This window comes from Agelaius phoeniceus, chromosome 1 (genome assembly GCF_051311805.1).
Source record: "Agelaius phoeniceus isolate bAgePho1 chromosome 1, bAgePho1.hap1, whole genome shotgun sequence".
Classification (NCBI taxonomy): domain Eukaryota; kingdom Metazoa; phylum Chordata; class Aves; order Passeriformes; family Icteridae; genus Agelaius; species Agelaius phoeniceus.
Window position 1 is genome coordinate 149,779,569 of NC_135265.1, and position 20,993 is coordinate 149,800,561.

Consider the following 20,993-nt stretch of genomic DNA (forward strand, 5'->3'; position numbering starts at 1 on the left):
CTTGTCTCACCTTGTCTCAAAAAGTGCAACTGCATGTTTGACCAGTGGTAAAGTTACACATTTCCTACTGAATTCCAGCATTTGAACCTACAGGAAGGTCACAGATTCTTCTCCCACACTCAGATTTTGACACAAATTAGCTCTGGATCTTTTTGCTCATCCCAGGGTTGTCACCCTGCCTGGAATGGAAGATTTCCACAACAGCCCATGGCTCTGGAAAGGAAGGAGTGAATAGCTCAGCTGCACAGAGAGGATTTGCCTTCAGAAAAGAGTAAAAGTGTTATAAAAGAGTAGGTCAGTGCTCAAGGCATTACATGATGACCATGAGAGTGATTGGATGTACACCTGGAGTGTGGCAGGTGATGAGAAAGGAGCATCACCTGCTGCTGTGTTGACTTCTGTAGCAGAGCACATCCCAGCACATCCCAGCTGCTGCAGGACATGTGGGAACAACCTCTGCACATGGGACTGGGATCACATTGGGACCAGCCCATCCACAGGGGATCAACCTGTTGTTGTGGTTTAACCCCAGCTGGCAACTGAGCACCACACAGCCCCTCACTCACTGCCCTCAGCAGGACTGGGGGGAAGAGAATTGGAAAGGTGAAAGATGGAAAACTCATGGGTTGAGAGAAGAAAGTTGAAATGAAATTAAATAAATAATAAAATAAAATAAAATAAAATAAAATAAAAATTAAGTTGTAATGAAACGCAAAATAACAAAGATATATAAATAAAACCCAAGAAAGAGGAGTGATGCAAATGAAAACAGTTGCTCACCACTGACTGAGTCACAGTCTCCAAGCAGGAGTCTCCAGCCAAGTGTCCCCCCAGAGTTTTATTTCTGAGCATGATATGGTTTGGGATATCCCTTTGTTCAGCTGGGGGCAGCTGTCCCAGCTTTGTCCCCTCCCAATTTCTTGTGCTCTCCAGCCTCCTGGCTGGTGGGGGAAGGAATGAAAAAGGCTTTGGCTCAGTGTGAGCTCTGCTCAGCAGTAACAAAAACATCCCTGTGTCATCAACACTGTTTCCAGCACAAATCCAAAGCACAGTGCCTGAGCAGTTACTGTGAGGAAAATTAACTGTGTCCCAGCCAAAACCTGCATGTGGGACTGTGTTCTGTGATGGCACTTTGTGAGTGAGGGAGTGCTTGTCTAAATCCAGACCAAGAAAAGTCTGTCTGGGAAAACTCTCTCGAAGGCAATCTGAGACTGGACATGATGGTTTATACTATTTTATGTTATGGCATGCAAGTTACAGCTGTGAATATCAGCTGGGCTCTCAATTGTGGTTCTGCTTGATTTTTGGAGAATATAAAAGGTAAAAAAATTAACAGTAAAAGGTAAGAAAGAAGCTTACACTTCCCCACCTTGCCTCCTTCCTAAATTCATTATTATATTAATCTATTCTGGCTGAAAGAATGTTAATTAGGTGAGACTAAGTAGAGATCAATACCCACAAGACCTTCCTGTTACTTATTTTAATGACTCTCAGCAGGTGAGACAAGAGCAATTTCAAAACAAACAGAACAGACAGAATGAATCCTGTCTGTGTTCAAGGGCAATGAGCCTTAAAACAAGGGGGAGTTAAGGTTTAAAAAGTGTTGCCTACTCAAGGCAGTATTGCAGGGAGGAAAAACATGGTATTTCAGGATCTTTTTTTTTTTGCATTGGTGATTCTTTGCTTACAGACCTGGTGGCAGTGAGATGAAGTGCTGCAGAAATGCTTTTAGTAAATATTAATCTACATTTTCAGCACTTTAATGTCCACTGCTAGACAAAATTGATTGTTTTCCAAGAATGCCATAACAGTACTTTTACTGGCAGAAACAATTCCATTTGTGTTAAGGGAATACGGGAGATAGCTCATAGAAAGCAAAATTTCAGTTTTGTAATTGCAGAAATGCTCTCTGGGAGCATGATTCAAAGAGTTGTGCTCATCTACTCAGACACTGAACCAACTGTTTTGCAATATTTCCTTTAAAAATAGTTCACAAACAAGCCATAAGCCCAAAATTATTTAAAGTAAGCACAGAATGAACATATAAATGGCTTCACTATATTCTGCCTGTGACAGGTCCAGAAGCAGGAAAAAAAGTGAGATTTCACTTTGTTTGGTTACTAGGTATTTATTTCTGGTAAACTTCACCCAAAAAAACTATAGAGAGATCACATAAGAAAGCTGTAAAGCAGCTATTCCTTAAACTGAAAAAGGTCTAAAAAAGCCTTTCCTTTCTTCTAAATTATCCAAGCCCAGAGAATAGCAGCTTTCCTAGAAAAAGAGACAGAAAATCTTCATCTCAAAATGCCTTTGGACTCTTATAAAAAAAATTGTGTGGGTCTACAACCATTTTTAATTTGAAGTATGGCATCACTGATGTCAGATACATCTTCTTGCTGCTACACAAAAACCAACGTGTCCTTATCAAGGATCCCTGTAAGAATAGTCCCTGAGCTACACCATCCTCTAATGCACTCAGTAGCATTTGGGAGAGAGTGTTCATGAGCCCAGGCCAAAAGCTGTGCCAGAGACCATGCTAATAACCAGACAGGAGAGAAACACAGAATCCTAGAGTCATTTAGGTTGGAAAAGACCTTTAAGATCATGAAGTTCAACCATTAGCCTGGCATTGTTAAGTCCATCCATGTCCCTAAGCACCACATCATCGTATCCCTCAAGTGTCTGGAATCAGAGGAGGATATGAACCGTGCCCTGGCCCTGTTTAGCTCGCAGGAAAGTCCCAGCCAGGCAGAAGATTCACCAGGTCTCATCTGACACTCACAGGAGGCGATGGAAGAAGTGATCACCTCCATGCCATGTGGGGTAGATGGAGCACATCCAGAGCAAGCTGTGGTGAGCTGCTCCTCTTGCTGTGGGCAGCTGAGCTAAACTTTCTACGCCTGCAGCAGAACCAAAGACCCCAGGTAAATCACAGCCTTAACCCCTGAGCTTTCTCCATCCCTAAGGCCTGTTTTACGTATTCCCAGCAGTAAATATCTTGGGTTGTTTATAGATTTCCTCCTAGAACTGATGTTTCCCATCATGGGAGAGCCCACCAGCTCGGGGGCGTGAGGCAGCGAGCGGAGCGCGTACCTGCTCTCTGTGCCGCGGCTCTCTCCCCGCTGAGCACCAACGTGACAAGAACCAGGAGCTGGGGCACACGGCACCTTCCCACCATGCACGTATCCATATCTCCTCTCTCACATCAGCTCCTTTTTTCTCCAGGGTGCGAAGCTTGCTGGAAATCCAACCCGCAGCCTAGGAAGGGAAATAAAGAGCAAGTGTTATCTCACAGCAGCGCCAACGGCAGTAATGATGCAAGGCATGAGAGCAACGTTCTGGAGAGTCGCCTCCTCTGCCTGTCATTTTACTTGACTAGACATAAACTGCTCAGACAAAGAGGCAGGAGTTCACCTACTTTTCAAAAGCCATACTCGTTCACTGGCTCTATTCACTGTGAAGCAGCTGAATGGAAACAGGAGAGAGATTACCAGATTATTATACTTTAATTGAGCCCACTGCCAACTACACAATCAGCGCACTGGAGTGGAAACCATTCCTGGCCTGGCCCTCCCACGCATTCATCATTAGGAGATACACAACACAGAGCCCAGATACAAACCACTACAAATCACACACACAACCCGTTGCCACTTCACCCATCACTGCTTTCAGTTCTGGAGCCCCAAAACTGACAAATGCTAAAAATACACCACTGTTTTCATGCATGTATTTGTTGCCATTACTCCTTCTCTTCAGGAGTAAACTCAGCAGTTTCAAAACATCTTTCCCCTTTTTAGCTTAAAGATGTACAAAAGCTCAGGGTTATCTTCAATATAAGGTCTTTGGTTTGGGTTGACTTTGAGTGAAGTCACTGAAGTCAGAAGGTATGGTAAGAAGCCAGGCAAAGTGGCTGAGCTGTTAAAAGTTAAGTTGTGCTTTCTAACACTAGATCAACACTTTAAAAAAAATCTGTTATTGGTCTTGTTTTATTATTTTTTATTATATCATAAAGTCATTGCAGTTTGATCTACTGTTTGCAGACCCAGAAGGTAGCAACCAGCTTCCACTCTGCAGCTCTCACTGCCTGAGGCATTATTTTCAAAAACTTCTTCCCATCTCCTCATTCTTTCTTTTTCCTCTTTAAGGATTCTAATGATTTCTTTGTCCATTTTCTTGGGGAAGTTGTGCCTTCTCAGTCTTTTAACATGCATGTCTGCTTCTAACTGTTGATAGCTGGGTAGAAGTCATGAAGGGGACACTGTCTGATGTAGTTCATTGCTGCAGAGTCAATTATGCCTTCTAGGGTATTTCTTTTCAAAGCAATAAGGTTCTGTGGGAATCACAGACAGGAAGAATGGTGGCGTCAGCATTTGTTCAAAACCCGTTTTGATCAGTCAGATGTTGGGCCTATCTCTACCATGTATCTCAGCATGTTGCGCTGGTTTAGGAAATTAAAAAGGGGAAAAAACTTCATGAAGTTGTCAAGATGTTGCTATAAATCCTTATCCCCACAAAAAATACAGACTCTTTCCAAAAGATAAAAAACCAGGTTATTTTCAGAAGTCTGTATCCTATGCAGACAAGGAGGAAAGCAATACATATAATAAACCATTCACTGTAAATAAAATTTGGAAGTATCTGCCAGCAGTGGAATATAAATACAAGAAAGATTAAAAAAACCCCATATTTATTCATGTACCAACCCTAAATACAAAGGACACAATCAGGTGCTGTAGTTTGCACCTCAGCCAGACGATGTCCCTACCAGACAGTGAGGTGTTCAGGTTTGAGCCAGCTGGAAAAGGCTGCAGGGTAAAAAAGGCATGAAAATACCACTGTGCCCTACAGGAGTTAGAATTTCCTTCTAAATAAGCACGTTATTGAAATACCAATCAGGCAGCCGCCTGCAGAGGGATCAGGACAGGCATGACTTAAAATATCTGTGGGAGCCTTCAGCCCAAGGTTTCTGCTCCCCTGGATTTTTTTAGGAAACATTGTTTTTGGGTACAAGTGATGGGACAGCAGGTTTGTGGCAGCAGCAAGAGCTGGGAAACCAGATCTGCCAAGAGACATCCTGCACTTCCAGCGCCGAGCTCAAAATGTCCTTGCTCCGTATCTGGGCTTGCACGGCTGTGAAGTTTTATAAATACATTCTTAAAAACAGTCTTGGCCAGCTGCTAACCCACAGCAGGCCAGGATAAAAGGAGCAGAGCACCAGCTGGTGTCAGTCAGCAGAACAACCCGGGCCCTGTGAGCAGCAGATGCAGCTCGGTGGATGGGGCTCACTGGGTGCGTGTGGGATTCCACCCCAGCAGAAGAGCTTCCTCCATGGCCAGGCCTGAGGGCTCTGTCTCTAAGGGCTCATTCATCTCCCCTCCTTGCCAAAACACTTCAAGGACTCATTTCTGCATTTTGAGTGCTGCAAGGTGTCTCAGAGCAGCCATTTAGGCTAAAAATAGTGGGGAAGAAAAAGCCACAAATCAAATCAGAACATCTGCTTAAAATCTATAATCGTAACTTGTGGTGGCTTTAATACACATTTATGGTTCAATATTATTCTTGTATTCAGGCCAAAATATATAATTTTATCCACTTTTATAGCACAAAGAATTGAACCAAGTCTCTTAACTTGCAACTACTTTATGTACAAATATACCAGTGACAGAAAAATGCCCCTTTCATATAAACAGGACCCATGTCATGGCAATGAAGTCTTCAGAGGTGTTATAAGAAAGGCTGGAAATAAAATATTTTTAGCTATGGGTTTTCCACACTTGTTTCTTTCCCACCTCAGTCAGTCACTGTGCCCAGTTTGAAATTGCAGCAGCTGATTGCTATTTATTTCCCTTTCCAGGAGAAAAGGTCAAAAAGGAGCCAAAATTGAGACAGTTTAGTTTTCAAAGTGATCCAAGACTAAGAATTTCTCTATGTTTAACCCTATTTCCAAATGGCCAACATGGATTTTTTTTTAATTACTATTATTTTTAGTTCAGCCTATCATGTGGGAATAATTTTGCTCAAAGAGGCCTAAGTCAATGTACATCATTTAAAAATATCTCCCATTTTCTTTTTATTTCACAAACACCACTTTGGGATTCCCTTGTGATGCATTAAGGGATATTGCAAAAACAACTGACAAATCCTATCACGTCCAAGTTTATTACTGAACTGTGGACTCTGCGTCTGTCTTTTTAATAGTTTAATGGGAAAAAATGGAGTGAATACTTCTGGCTACATGCAAACATGATGTGGGAATGGCATCCTGGCTGGGAAGTTGGTGAATGTTAGAGTGAGCTCTCTACACTCAAAATACAAGCACAGCATAAAGCTATTCATACCATCTCACAGCTGAACAAACAATATGCAAAAGATAGGTACGAGTTCCATATAACTTTCAGCTTCAGGATGGCTTTTTGGGGGGCTTAGTGTAGAGTTTTAGGTCAGTTGGAATCCATGGTAAGGTCTCTCTAGTTTTGAACAATAAGTAAATACTCTTTGTGGAATGCAGGGCAAAAAAACATCAATTAAAAAAAAAAAAGAGCCAAAGGGGAACTTGGATTTCTCATCTCAACACTGAAATTCAGGAGACAAGGATGAAAAATGTTTTTGTGCAAAATGAGAAGCAAAATTGTTTGTTTAGGAGTGGCATCTCAAAAAAATAAAAGGAAAGACACAGAGTGGGGCAGACACAGGGAATGTGGCAGAGAAGAAAACTTCATGGCACTTCTACGAGAAGCAATTTGCAATGGCTCTGGATATACCCTACCTCAGCCTCTCCAGATACTGCTCTTCTGTCCTGGTTTGAGAGATGTTTTGCCACAAACAGCAAAACTCACGTGAGTTAGAGATGGAAAATCACAGAACACTTTCTCTGATCTCCTTCATTCTTCAGAGCAGTGACTCAGCCACAAATATTCATAAAACAAAACAAAATAAAGCTGGAGTCACAGTAAGATGAGCATTTCAGGAGTGTGATTTAATAAAACTTTTTCTACCTCATGTGAGCAAAAGTTCAAAGACCCTACAGGGACAGAACAAAGACCACTAAATCAAAGTTAAATGTTAAAAGTATGCCCAGTTATGTACTTTAGACTCCTCATTAAAATATTCGAGCTCTTGCTTGCATATTACTAAATTACACCACTGAATTGTTTGTCTTACTGTTAAATTCAAGGGGGGCTGATTCTATTATTGTGCTTGATTTCATCCATTCGTCTGCTGCCACTGAACATCACCATATGCCATATAAATGTTGTAACTATGCTGGCATTCATAATGTGATTTTAAATGTCTTTGGTATGCTCCTCTGAAGAAGAGGTTAGCTGGGGGTGAAAAAGACAGTGTCCAATTATACAGCTTTTCACACACACAAAAAAAAGAAAAACAAATATAAAACCCAGCACACTAATACATCTGACATCTTAGTAGAGTCAGCTTGTTGATTGTGCTTCTTCCAACTACTGAACTAAGCAATTTAATTATCTAAATTATTGCTGATATGAGCAGGAAGCCAACTGTATAAAAGAGAGATGGGACTTTCTTCCCTGCTGATCATCCCATGAGTCGTATATCTTTGTTCAATGATTTTTAAAGAAATTATCCGATGGCATTTCTGGAAGATCTGCATCTTCCCAGGCCTGATCCAAAGCCAACTGCAGTTAATGAAAAGAGGAACATTGATTTCAGTGGACATTGTTTAAAAACCCATGTGAATAATAGAGCAGAAAATTCTCTGCTAACACCAGAGCTATTCCTGAGGTACTTTGCTCAACTACAACTGAGCCCACATCTGCTGAAATCAAGGAGGAGAGTGTCAGCAGACCCACAGTATGCTGGATGAAGCCATTCATGCACCCTGCTAGCAAAATACTCTTCAACATCTGCTCTAAGTGCTGGTGAGGCTGCAGGTGGTGGGACATTTCTTCTCTTCATTTGCAATGATAGAATCACAGAATTGTTTGGGTTGGAAGGGAACTTCAGGATGATCTCATTACAATCCCTGCCATGTCCAGGGACACCTTCCACTAGACCATGATGCTTAGAGATCCATCCAGCCTGGCCTTGAACACCTCCAGGGATGGGGCAGCCACAGCTTCTCTGGGCTACATCTCATTTTAAGAGCAACTTCCATCCCAATCCCTAAAAAACTGATCAGATCCAGAGTGATGGTTAACATGAATGTGAGCCAAGGCAGTTTTTCGGCTTTATGGGAGATGAAATAGGGCAGTGGGAAGGATCAGCAGACCATTCCATCCCATCGATTTGTTTGCCTTTGCTGAACTCTATTACTGCCCTGAAGCACTTGGTGCTGGAACTGCCCAGGCCCATGAATGATTAATATTGCTGCAATTGGAAGTGTTTGATTGTGCGAGAAATAAAGTACATATTGATAACTTAGGAGGGGAAAAATAATACATGGCCGTTCCCTAAGTGATAGGTACCTGTCCAGGAGACACAACAAAACAGGAGTTGAGTGGAAAAAATCCTAAAAGGGAGCATAGCCAAGAGTCCTAGAGGGCCATGAAGCACACTCCAAGGATTAACTCAACATTGGCATTTCCTAATTTGCAGCCTGCGAAATGTTCCTTTAACCTTTGTGGTGCTGCACGTGCACACACACAAGGAACCCTGAGGCAAGGTCAGAATTAGAATACAGCTACTCTTGACTCCTTAACCTATGCTTGGATCAGGCATTCCACAAGTTCACCCCTCATAAATGCATTTACCACAGACACTTTAAAACAAGCCCTTACTGGTTGTCTGCCAAATCCCTGCTATTCTAAAACATCCTCACTGCTAGAAGAGGACTTTGCAGGGTATTTTTGCCTGCTGCAGCCACGCAGTGCCTGCAGGCTGAAACCTTGAGGCAATATCCCAAGTATAACTTTTCAGTGTTTTGCCCAGAGGAAGTAACTCCAGATTTAAGTTGTACTCTTGCATATCAAGCTTAGAAATCTTTCTAATGATTGTCCAAGAAAACCCCAAGGTAATCTACAATCAAAATCTGTGACAAACTCTCTCTTTGGCTTTGGCATCATTGACCAGACTGTCAGGAAAATCTCCACTGCACCCTATGAATTAATGTGTTTATGGACCAGCCAAGTCCATAAAGGGTGACCCCTTCTCACTTCAGCTAACAAGGAGTTTGAATTTAAATAGAAATTCTAAATCTAAAAGGCTGGTTCTGTAAAAAACACAGTTGCTCAAGCATCCTGGTAAGCCTTACTGAAATAGTTATCAAGGAAAAGACCCATGGGAAGTGTCTCAGAGACTGAAGGGATTAGAAGAGCTGATAAGAAGAGGCTGATAAGGGGAAGCTTTGCACATCTGATCTGGGAAAACAGTTCCTGAAAACAGAGTTTCCCAAGAGCGAGGCACCAGCACCTGTAGCACTTGTACTGACATCTTCTCTCACCATGTTTATTTACTCACTGGCAAAGGCAGGAAGAATGTCTTGAACTTGAAACTGAAGCATTGGTCCAATACTTCAAGATGCTTTAAAGAAAATAAAGCAAAGTAGCTTCTCAGGGCTGCATTTGATTTGAATTTTTTTCAAATAAATTTTTCCCCTTAATTGTTACTTACTTTCTTCTGCAAAGCTGTAGCCTCTTTAGCATGGACCAGGGAACTAGCAACAGAAAAGGATACTCAGAGGTTGATTGACTTGTCATAATCTCATTTTTACTATCCTCTTCTAGCCCCAAAAGATTCTCAAGTATATAATTCAAGTCACATAGATTGCAAGTCAATTACAAAACATGTTGGTCGATTTTCTGCCTCTGCAGTGGCTCATCTTTTGGGATGCAAATTTACTTGAATCTTCTGGATATTAACACAATATTATTAGATACATAAAAATTTAGGAATGCTCTTGGAAGAACACACTCCAAAATACATTACCAAGTAGCAGGTGCACAGCTCAACCACCCTAATAATGATTGTATTGCACAAGGCTAAGTTAGAAAACTTTGCCCATACTTTTTTGTCTTCTTTTAAACCTAGCACAATGCTGAAATGTCTCTCATGTTGTTGCTGAAGCAGGGTTTTCAGCACACAGACCTCCTGGAAAGGGAAAATCCTGAAGGTAATACAAAGCACACTGGCTGTTTGGGGTAGTAAATAACATAATTTCCAGAGCTTCATACATTTAAATTAACCTCCACATCTGTCTATAGGGTGTCCAGATTAAAGAGGAGTGATACAAGAAGACAAAGACCAAAATGATGTCCAGAAAAGTTATGGTAGGACCAGTTTGTGATGGAGTGGAAAATCCTGAGATTTTTCCTCAGTACTGCATGCTCAAACTCTCCTTAGTACAGTATGTATGGAGCATGTTGATTTTGTACAGGGTCACAGAACACCAGTCCTTTGGCATAAGCCCTGTAAACCTGTACTGGCAAAGTCCTACAAATCCCATTTCCTCTCAAGCAGAGGCCAAACTGTTCCAACCTACATTAGCTACTAGGAAGAAGCCTTTAACACTGAGCCCCTGAAGGCTATTCAATATGAGAGTACTCCACTCTTACAGGGCCAATTTCCTGCTTTTTATATCCTCATGGAAGTTCTTACAGCTCTTGGAATGAAATTTAATATTTTCTTTTATAGTGCAGTCGAGGATTATGTCAGTAAAAAGACCCATATGTAATGGCTTTATATAGTTAGCAAGCAGAGCTGGAGCAAGGAATCAGGATGGGGTAACAGCCTAAATCTATTTGGAAAATAGACAACATACTTTCTAACAAAGAGGAGCCTGGTGAACGCATTTCCCAGAACTCTTAACTGGGGCAAGGAAGAATTGCTCTGCATTCCTTGCTCTCTGCCTTATGATAATGGCCTGGATAACCAGAATCCCTACAAACTCCAGAAATGAGCTCATGCTCATTGTCTGTCACTCTCAGGGTTATTAACAGGGCCATGCTAATTGGATGTGTACCACACGCTCACCTACCACTTCCCAACATTCCTGCTGAACTATCCAAATGACAGAAAATTTCCCAAATACAGGAATGTGAATGCCTTCTTCTTGAACCACGTGGCTGAGTTCCTCTTCCATGTGTTCCAAAAAGATGATGGACATCTAATGTAATGAAAGTTTGTTCAGAAACAACAAGTGCATTTGATTAAGAGATTTAGTACTGCAGAGCCTTTCCATGGTCTAATTTGCATGGTCTTGACCTTTGTAATGAAACCCAGAACTCTACTGTGGACACCAACACACCAGCAAAAGTGAAGGATCTGTGAATAAAGGCCATGAAAATAAGAGGTATCTGTCATTACTTGTGGAGATACAGATAGCAGGTTTGCATCTTCAGCCCTGAACCTTTCCCTCTCCATCCAGCACTCCCAGATTTTGTATCCACTGCCTGAAACTCACCCAAGCTGAGAATCTCCATGCTCTCCTTCACTGAGGACAAGTACAGCCATTTCTATTTTAAAACACTGGAGTGAAAATGGACAATTGAACAGATATAGCAGCTTGAAGGAACCCCTTCTCTCCAGGTATTCTAGAAGCAGGCCAGTCTGTACCTCCTTGTTGCGGCAGGGCCCCAGGGTAGAAAGCAATTCACAGCTGACATTGAAACGAAGCATTTTGAGAACTGACCCAAAAAAAAAGGTGGTACTGGAACTGATGTAGGATTGCCACTTAATTTTTCATAATTGTATAATTCAAATCATTTAAGGCAGGGGCAAATCTTGGAAGCCCTAACAGCAGAACCCTAAGGTTAGACACCTTACCAGTTTAGGTGTCTGCAGAGTGGGGAGGTTGAGTGGAGAATTTAAGACTGAAAATCTTGGAAGTAACTGACTCCTTTGTAACAATCTCTTTTTGGCTCTGACCTGAAGAGTTTCTCCCTCTTATGAAAGGAGCAGGGCTAAGAGGAGGCAGGAAGAATCATCTCCTCTGACCACAAAGTTCTGCATTGTGAATGTCTTCACCATCAATACAGATTGCTATGAAATGAGAGAAATAAGAAGCATGGCCTCAGTGCAGGACAGTTTTGAGCGAAGACAAGTTGGATCTTTGATGTCTCAGCCATCTCTGCCCACCACTGTGGCCACCATCAGCATGGGAGAGGCAGGTATGGGGAAAACAGGGGAGTCAAGCAGAAGCAGAATTTATCAAGTGTCAGAGATCCTAAGTCCAAGACTGAGATAAAAACCAGGCTTTACCCCTCTCAATTTCTGAATGTGACACTCAGTAAATCACTGACTGTGAATCCTTCCATGATTTCACCATGATCCCAGCAGAAGGAGACCTGCAGGAAAATTCTGCCTTGTCCCTTTTATTGTCATTTCTGCGTCCACGGCTGTGAGTAAGATGGAAAACTAAATAAGATGGGATGGATGAATGGATGAATAAGATGAATGGATAGGGAGCAGTCCTGCCAAAAGGGAATTGAGGGTGTTGGTGGATAAAAAGATGGACATTAGACAGCAATGTGCACTTGCAGCCCTATTCAACCATATCCTGGTCTGCATCAAAGCAGAGTGGCCAGCAGGCCAAGGAAGGTGATTCTGTTCCTCTGCTCCACTCTCATGAGACCCCACTTAGAGCAAGACTGGAAGGACATTGACCTGTAAGAGCGAGTCCATAGGAGGCCACAAAGAGGATTAGAGGGATGGAGAACCTCTCCTGTGAGGAAAGGCTGAGATAATTGGAATTGTTCAGCCTGGAAAAGAGAAGGCTCTAGGAAGATATTATAGCACCTAAAGAGCTGAAGGGGGGCTTTTGTCAAGGATAATCTAGTGACAGAACAAGGGATAATTGCTTTAAGCTGAGAGAGGGCAGGTTTAGATTGGATATGAGGGAGAAATTCTTTACTTTGAAAGTGGTGAGGCGCTGGTACAGGTTATCCAGAGAAGCTGTGGATATCCTATCCCTGGGAGTGTTCAAGGCCAGGCTGGAGGGGCTTGGAGCCACCTGGGATAGTGGAAGGTGTCCCTGCCCATGGTAAGGAGGTCAGGGCTAGGTGAGCTTGAAGGTCCCCTCCAACCCAAAGCATTTTATGATTCCGTGAAAACAGAAGATGATCTGAAGACAATGAAGAGAAGTACAGCAAATAAGGGTCTGACAACAGTAAATTTAACAGGAAAAGATGTAGCTGGAGAAAACATGTAAGCCATCCCTAGTTTCTTAAAGGAAGGGCTCTCTTCACCACTGTCACTCACACTGAAAGGATAAGATACAAAAACTTGTGCTCTACAGCCCACACACAGCTCTTATGTCAGGCAGCTGACAGAGGCAAGAGGGAGCTTATCACTTAGGAGCTGATAAGAGATTTGCAGCTATCCCTGAAGCACAGCTGGGTCTCCCTGTCTGTGCTTATGGCCAGGGGTGTGACAGCATCACATCAATAACTCTGATGCTGGCTGGAAGGGTTTTGGGCCATTTCAGATCTCACCCTGTCCCATCCTCTCCACTCTGCTTCCTTTCTTGACATTCTTCTCACAAGTTTCAAAAACAGCAGTGGGAGAAAAGAAAGCAAAAAGGTAAAGGATGACAACAGAAAAAAAGGACTTTTCAGATCACATGAATGAAACATTATAATTCCTAACATTATAATTTCTTCATATCTAAAATTTTCACAATTAACTGTAGGAGAAAGTGCCTCATACTGTCTCAAAAATTCCTGAAATTCCAAAAAAAGACTTAATTTTCTTTTTCTCTACCTCTTCATATGCAATATCCTGAATTTTTATCTTAAAAGAAGAGAGAGCTATTGCATAGATAATATAGGTATCAAAGATTTTATTTTATAGTTGGGGAGAAGATATTTTGAAATGGATAAGGACATAGAGTGTTTTCAGGAAAATAATAACAAAACAAAAATTCTAAAATTTGGTGGAGGAGAAAGGACATGGAAAAGTTGTAGAAATGGAAAAGAGATACCTACTTAGCCAGCAGTGCTAGAACTTAAAACAAATTAATTTTGTGCATTCCTGTACCATAAAGCTTAGTTTCAAATGGTCTCACACTATACTCTTTTTCTTAGGACATAGCAGAGCTCTGGCTGGGATTTATCTCAATTAAGTTTGGGCTGTAGGTATCTAACTAACATTTTATGTGGTTTTATACTAAGCTCCTTTCAAGTTCATGGAGAGAAAAAAAAAAGAAAAAAATCCATACCCAGATTGATTTTATCTCTTTCTCATGAGGAAGAGTAAAATAAATTAAGTACTCACAAGAAGTGATTATTTTCCCCAGACACAATGAAAGAAGCTTAGACAAAGAGCAAAGCTTTAGATATTGGTGTTCCAACAGACACCAATATTTCAGCAAATGTCTGTCTGGTCAAGGTGACATAAGAAATTCAGCCAAAAGCATCAACAGCTAAAGATGGTAAAGGTAATGATAGGAAACTTTATCAAGCTCAGATGCAGAGGAGGAATAGACTTTGCCTAATGGGGAACAGAAGATGCACAACTTGACTTCTAAACAGAAACCCCCCCTTCCTGAATGATTGTCCAAGAAAATTATCCAAGAAAAGCAGGTTTGGGAAGAAGAACCAAAATGGAGCTAGGAAAAGCAATATCTTTTTGAACTTTAGTAGTGGTTTCCACAGGGAGAGCTTAAGAAGATTCTGTGCAGAGTTTAGTCTTGTTTCAAGTGAATTATAACAGATATGGGAACCAAAACTACAGGGCACTTCTGGATTGCCTAAAATTGTTAAACTTCACTCTGAGTTTTCTCTGTCCATGAATTGGCTTGGATTCAGCCAGCCCTGAGGCTCAACTGACCCAAATGCCAGCGGTGATGCTCTGCTCTCATTGACTGCAGGGAGGCTGAGGAGCCCTCACCAGAAAATAAAGAGTTCAAAAAGACCCTGAGCACTTTGGCCTTTCTACATCTGTTTTGGCATTAAACTTCCTGCTCCAATCAGGAGCAAGAAAGCACTTTGCTTTCTTTTCCTTTTGATGCCAAGGAAAATACCAAAGTACTAATACATTGCCATGGGCAGACATGCACATGAATTGACATCATATTCAGATAAGCAAATATTTTCAACACAATTGCTGTCTGAAGAGTAACTGTTTTAATCTATCTGTTGCCAAATAAACAACAAAAGAAAAAAAAAGATGAGATTGTGCTTGTTTTGCTGTTTTGTCTTTGTTAGCAAGACTGACAGCCTGTTCTTTAAGAGATAAAACAGGTGTTATAACTTGTTTTCCACAGATACATATGAGATCTAACTTGATGTGTGAAAGTTTGTCATATTCATGTCAATGTATTCAGAGACCAACATTTATTTATAGATTAGTACAGATGAAAGAGACAATAATGTGCAGTCTCACCTCCCAGCCAACATAAATCCAAAATTACTCCTAACAATCCCAGTGTATCATCTCTACCTTGTTCAAAGTTGCAGTACTTTTCCTGATCTATAGAACTGTTGGTTTTGATTTAAGACAGAACATTCCCTCACTAGGACTAGAAAGCTGCTTGTGTGCTCAACTACCATCACCTGATGCACTTGATCTCTAAAATGAATGCATTCCTCCTCTGTTTGCAGTGTCATGTTTTAATCTGACACCCTTCCCTGACTTCTGAGGCCCAGAACAAGTTGTTTGACTGATGGTTAATCATGAAATAATTTTAATTTTTTCTGTACTAGGGTAAATGTGAAAGGCCATAATGCTATTAGCTGCTTCTTGGCCTAAAAATAATCCCAAACAGAGAAATAAGTAAGAAACTAAATGACAGATTAACTGAGCTGCATCAACAATGTTTCGCTTGCACAATAAAGAGGAAAAGAAAATAAAAATTTTCAAGCTCTTTGCCTTCTTCTGCTTTGAACAGAAACTGAAAACACAGCTGGTCCTTAACAGTGCCTGGTTAAATGGAGAAAAACTAAATACAAGATTATATTATTATATTATATTATTATCTTCAAACTGAGAAAAACTTTTGTACAACTACACAGCAAGTACATCAAGAAATTCTGCACAAAACCTTGCTGGTAGCTATAGCAACTGCATTCACTGTACTTTTACTGGGAAACACTTTTTAAAGCTAGGTAAGAAAGTGCATTTTTCAGCTGCTATCTTGTATCCAACTTCCAGGCTTTTTGATGCACTCCTGCTCCCCATTCAGCTTCCTCACCCCCTCTTCCACTTGGCATGCACAGCATGTGGGTTGCTGGGGTTACTCCCAAATTCAGGGAAGGAATTTTCTTTCAAAAATTCAGCAGGCTTAAATCTAAACTGCTGAACTGTGGCTTTCATTTCCAGTGAAGTTCCATGCCAGCACAAATACTTACATCTCTCAGGCAAATCAGACATCCCAGAGAATTACACTGTGAGCAATAACTGCTATATACCCCAAAATACTACAACAGGGATGGGAAAGAAAATAATCTATAAGACCTCTAATTAGCTAGGCCTGGAGAGATAAATTTTTACAGAGGCATGCAATGAGAGGACAAGGGGGTATGGCTTTAAGCTGAAGGAGGGTAGATTTAGATCAGACATTAGGAAGAAATTGTTCCCTGGGAGGGTGGTGAGGCCCTGGCTCAGGCTGCCCCAGGAGCTGTGGCTGCCCCATCCCTGGAAGTGTTCCAGCTTGGATGGGGCTGTGATAATCTGATCTAGTGGAAGGTGTCCCTGCCTGGGGTAGGGGACTGCAAACAGAGGACCTTGAAGGTCTCTTCCAACCCAAACCACTCTGGTATTCTATGGTTTGCTGCATGGAAATTCTGGTCTTGCTGCATTTACTCACCAGCAAGTGCTGTAAAGCTACAAAACATCAACATTACATGGGGTATGAAAGCTTTGGAGAGCCACTGTACTTAATGCACCTCACATAAATGATGTCTTTCCACAGCACAGCCTTCTGTGTAGGACTGGCCCCATACACTTCAACAGCCAGGTTTGACATTTATCTGTTGAAAGGGATTTCCCCACCTTTGAAATGTCTGTGTGAGACAGATGAGAGCACTGCTGGGTCCCTGTATTACAAACAACCCTCTGAGCAGAAGACTGGTGTGGGTTTAGCTCTTCTCTTTGGTGCTCCCATCCACATGAACCATAGTTTTGACTCTCAAGTCTGAGAGAGAGCAGCTCTATCTCCTCACATTTGGCCTCCCCTTTGAGAAGGCAGAATTTTATTTCCCTGTGAGGTGTATGAAACAAAAGATTGAGAGCATAATGCAGGTCTTCAGTCTTTATATTGAACTTCCACATCTGAAGTCTTTGGAAAAATGTTTATTGCAGCAAATTGAAAAGCATATCCTGCCTCACACCCCCAAGTCTTCTCACTGACAATAGGTCACTTCTTGCTGTTCCACACCACTGCGTTAGTTTGATGTATTGATTCATTTATTCACATGAAGCAGCTTGTCTACTTTGCCTGGAACTATACTATTTATGAAAAGTTCATCATGGAAAACAAAACAATGTGCACAAATAAATCCTTCATAGACCATTAGATTTTTTCCATAAGATTTGCTTTGGGATGCTATTTGTAAAAACCAGTCTATTACTTTTCTAAAGTATTCAGTTATATCCACAGGAATGCCACTGGATATGCATAAGACCACAGTTTTCCCTGTTTTTGTGTATTTCATGAGTAAAGTCCTTGTAAGGTTCAAACTATTAAAAGACACAAATAATATTAAAATCGATAATAAAATTTTCAGCATTAAAACTTTTGATGTTCACCATAGGCCAGAACAGATTTGCAATTCAGGGCAACAGAAACACTATGTCACCATTGCTGTGATGTTATCACTGATGTTATTCAGCTTTCCAATATATTAAAACATTATGATACCTGGAAAATATTCACAAGTTGTCATCTTGTTCCTAATAACAACCTAGGGGCAAAAGGATTTTTTCCCCACATACCAACGTGCAAGATTGTCAGCTTTATGATTCCTGCCTATGAATTACACCAGGAGGACTGAGTTTCACTGGCAACAATTCAAACCCAGGAAAGTCAGGACAATGAAGGGACTTCAAAGGAACATGAGTTATTGGAAAGATCATGCAAGAGCAGGCTAAGTACTCAACCTTAACATGCTTCAGTTTCATCAGATTCCAAATTGCAGGAACCAATTATTTTTTTGTCGTGGCAAAGCTCTCATATCTCAGAGCCTGGCTCCATCCTGATATGCAGCTGCAACTCTATTAGTGTAAATCAGAAAGAAAAAATGATAACAAAACCAACAACTAAAAAAAAATTTAAATAAAAGCAAACCCAAACCCTAAGGGACATACACAAGTGCAAAGTAGGAATAAAGCCACACAGACCCTGGTGCTGAGGCTGAGCCACCTCTCAGCAGAGGACAAGCTCTTAAAATAAATGTTACCAAAGCACTGAAATCCATTCAACAGTTACTCAAACATTGTTCTACTTAATGAGAGACTTCTCTTCAGCCACAAGTTATAAATAGGAGCATCGCCTCTGCATAGTGTGAATCTCACAGCAAAGGGAACATTTCCAGGGGAAATTCAGAGATTTAATCTAGGAATGGATTATATCATCCTGTTTCTGATTTTAGGAAAAGAATGAGAGGAGGGAAAATGACTTTTTTTTTTTCCTCTATATGTCTCTGAGGCACTTTCAGACCTACCTTATTCCTGGTCTCTGTCCTGCAGCAGAGGATTGCCTTTGGGAATGCTTCTCCTGCAGGCTCCAGCCCTGCAAGTAAACAGGCAGGGACGGGCAGGATGTGGGCAGAACTTGGGAACTTCTCTACCCCTCCCAGGGACCAAAGTAGCCTCAGAGCCACCACAAATGCAGAAGAGAGGGATGGTAAGGAAGGGCTACCCCTCCCATGATTGCTGCCCTCAGCTCCTGCCTGCCCTGGGGGAACACATGGGCACAGCTTAACACCCTTTCCTGGGCTGGCAGAGCCTCCAGAGCCTGTCCTGGTGCCAGGGTCAGCACTCGTGGGCTGGGGTTCACTGGTGTTTGCAGATACTCATTTAATTCAGATGCTGCCTGGCACTCACAGGTCAGTGAGTGAGTTCTAGTCTGTGATTTCAAGTATTTCCTGATGAAATTGCCCAGCAAGGATATGGCCAGAAATGTTCCAGCTCACCTGGTTTGCCACAGAGAGCAGTCTGAGGGCATTTTTTTCCTCCACAATATTGTCATATACAATTTTTTTAAAAAAAATTAAGTCATAATTTTAAATTTACAGGTTTTGACAATATTGAAAGCATGCAAAAGATATGCATTTTAAAAGTTATGAATTTTAAAAATTATGCATTTTTAATAGTTCAGGTATTTCATCTGAATGCACCACATGAGTGGAAGCCAACACAGACAATATTTTTTTTTAATATCACACCTGAGATATGTGATTTAGTCTTTACTGGCTCTGCTGATTTAGTAGCACAGCTCACAAAAGGATCAATGTTCCGGCAATCCCACTGGCCTCTCAGCACACCTCTTAGCAGATTAAAGTACTCCATAATTTTTTATTGGAAAGACAGAATCTGTCCCTAAATACAGACAACACAATAAGAACATCAATAAATTGGGAGTCCTTTTCCACTTAAGTCTGTAAAACTTCAAAGACACTGATGAAACCTTAAATCACAGAAAATAATTGCTAGTGACAGAATTCTTCTTAGGCTTCATGGATTTGTTCCCAGAAAGCATTAAGCCCATGGGAAAGATTACTTTTTTTTTATCACTAGTTCCCATTCTGCTTGTAGATTGTTTAAAACAAATTCAAAAGAATTGATTTCTACTGTCTAAGAAAGCATCAGTGTGAATAAGGTCAGAGGCCTTTCCCCAAATTCAGGTGATAAAATGAAGGACCTTAGCAAAAGAATTTTTGAGCCTTAAATATAGAGTTGAATATAAAGTAGTGGGCAGCAGGATCAGTGCCTGCATTCTCCAGGGTTTTCAGAATTAATTCCATTATAATCTATTAATTATTTTATTTCAGAATTTATTTCATTATAATTTAAAAATTATCTTATTTCAGAATTTATTTCCTTTATTGCAATATTCTGAGATGAGCTCAGCTGGCCAGAGCCTGCTCTGACAGCACCAAGGTTGTGGGTTCCATTCCTGTATTGGCCATTCACTGAAGAGCTGGACTTGCTGATCCTTGTGGGTCCCTTCCAGCTCAGGTATTCTGTGGCCACTGATGGAAGATGTGGGTTTTTACTCTCCTCCAGGTATCAGACTAATTTTTTTTTTCATTTAATAAGAAATGGGTATCATATTTCTTCTATCTCCTAGAAAATAATGGCACAGACATTTGAAAATTTGCCCCTGATATCTAACCCTTTCCAAGCTCCTTCTGCAATTTTTAGCTTTTGACTCCCATTCTTTTCACTTTCTGTGATTTTGTGTTCCAGGGGATGAAACTCAGAGTGTTTTGTGATATAAGTTTGAATTCTCCAAGAAGGCCACAAGCTTGTCTTTTTTGATAAATCATAAGATAAAAAGTACCATCTCCTGTAAAAAAAATATTTCACAAGTCCTAGCAGGTGTGAAAATGCTGCTTAGATGTGAATTAGGTGGTTTAGAAGAATATTAACCCAATAACCATTCAAATTCTTGGGAAGAAGATTCTGCTCCTGACTGCAGGCAACAGACTTGAAGCAGCAGCAATCCCAGAAACATGAAATGCTGATCACTGACCCTCTTTAAAACCCTGCAGAACAGCAGGGACCTGGTGTAAACCTACAAGACCCTCTCAGCCACTTGTCCACTGCTCAGGACCCTCGGTGCTGCTCTTGCCATTGTCTCATCTCCCAAGCGATGTGAGAAGCTATCAAGATGGAGATTTTAATGAAGAAAAGAGATTTAGGCAATGAATAAAAAATGAAGGCAGGTGGTGAGACAAATAGGGTTATAACCAGACTCTTCACCTGTCACCTTTAAAATGGCATTTTTTTAGATAGGAATGGGGACTTGGGTGGATTTCTGATGAAGAAACTGTGGATGGCCCATTCCTGGAAGTGTACAAGGACAGGCTGAATGGGGTTTGGAGCAATTTGGATAAGTGGAATGTTTCCCTGACCAT

The 20,993-nt window shown here is 41.1% G+C and overlaps 1 protein-coding gene across 1 annotated transcript in view; it reads right to left on the reverse strand.

The window, feature by feature from the left end:
• Positions 1-20,993, reverse strand: part of COL22A1 (collagen type XXII alpha 1 chain) — a 245,023-nt gene that overhangs the window by 214,554 nt on the left and 9,476 nt on the right. Inside the window, exon 2 of the mRNA XM_077189317.1 lies at positions 3,094-3,258. Coding sequence (XP_077045432.1) covers positions 3,094-3,190 — 97 coding nt within the window. The 5' untranslated portion in view covers positions 3,191-3,258. The remainder of the gene's footprint in view (positions 1-3,093; positions 3,259-20,993) is intronic.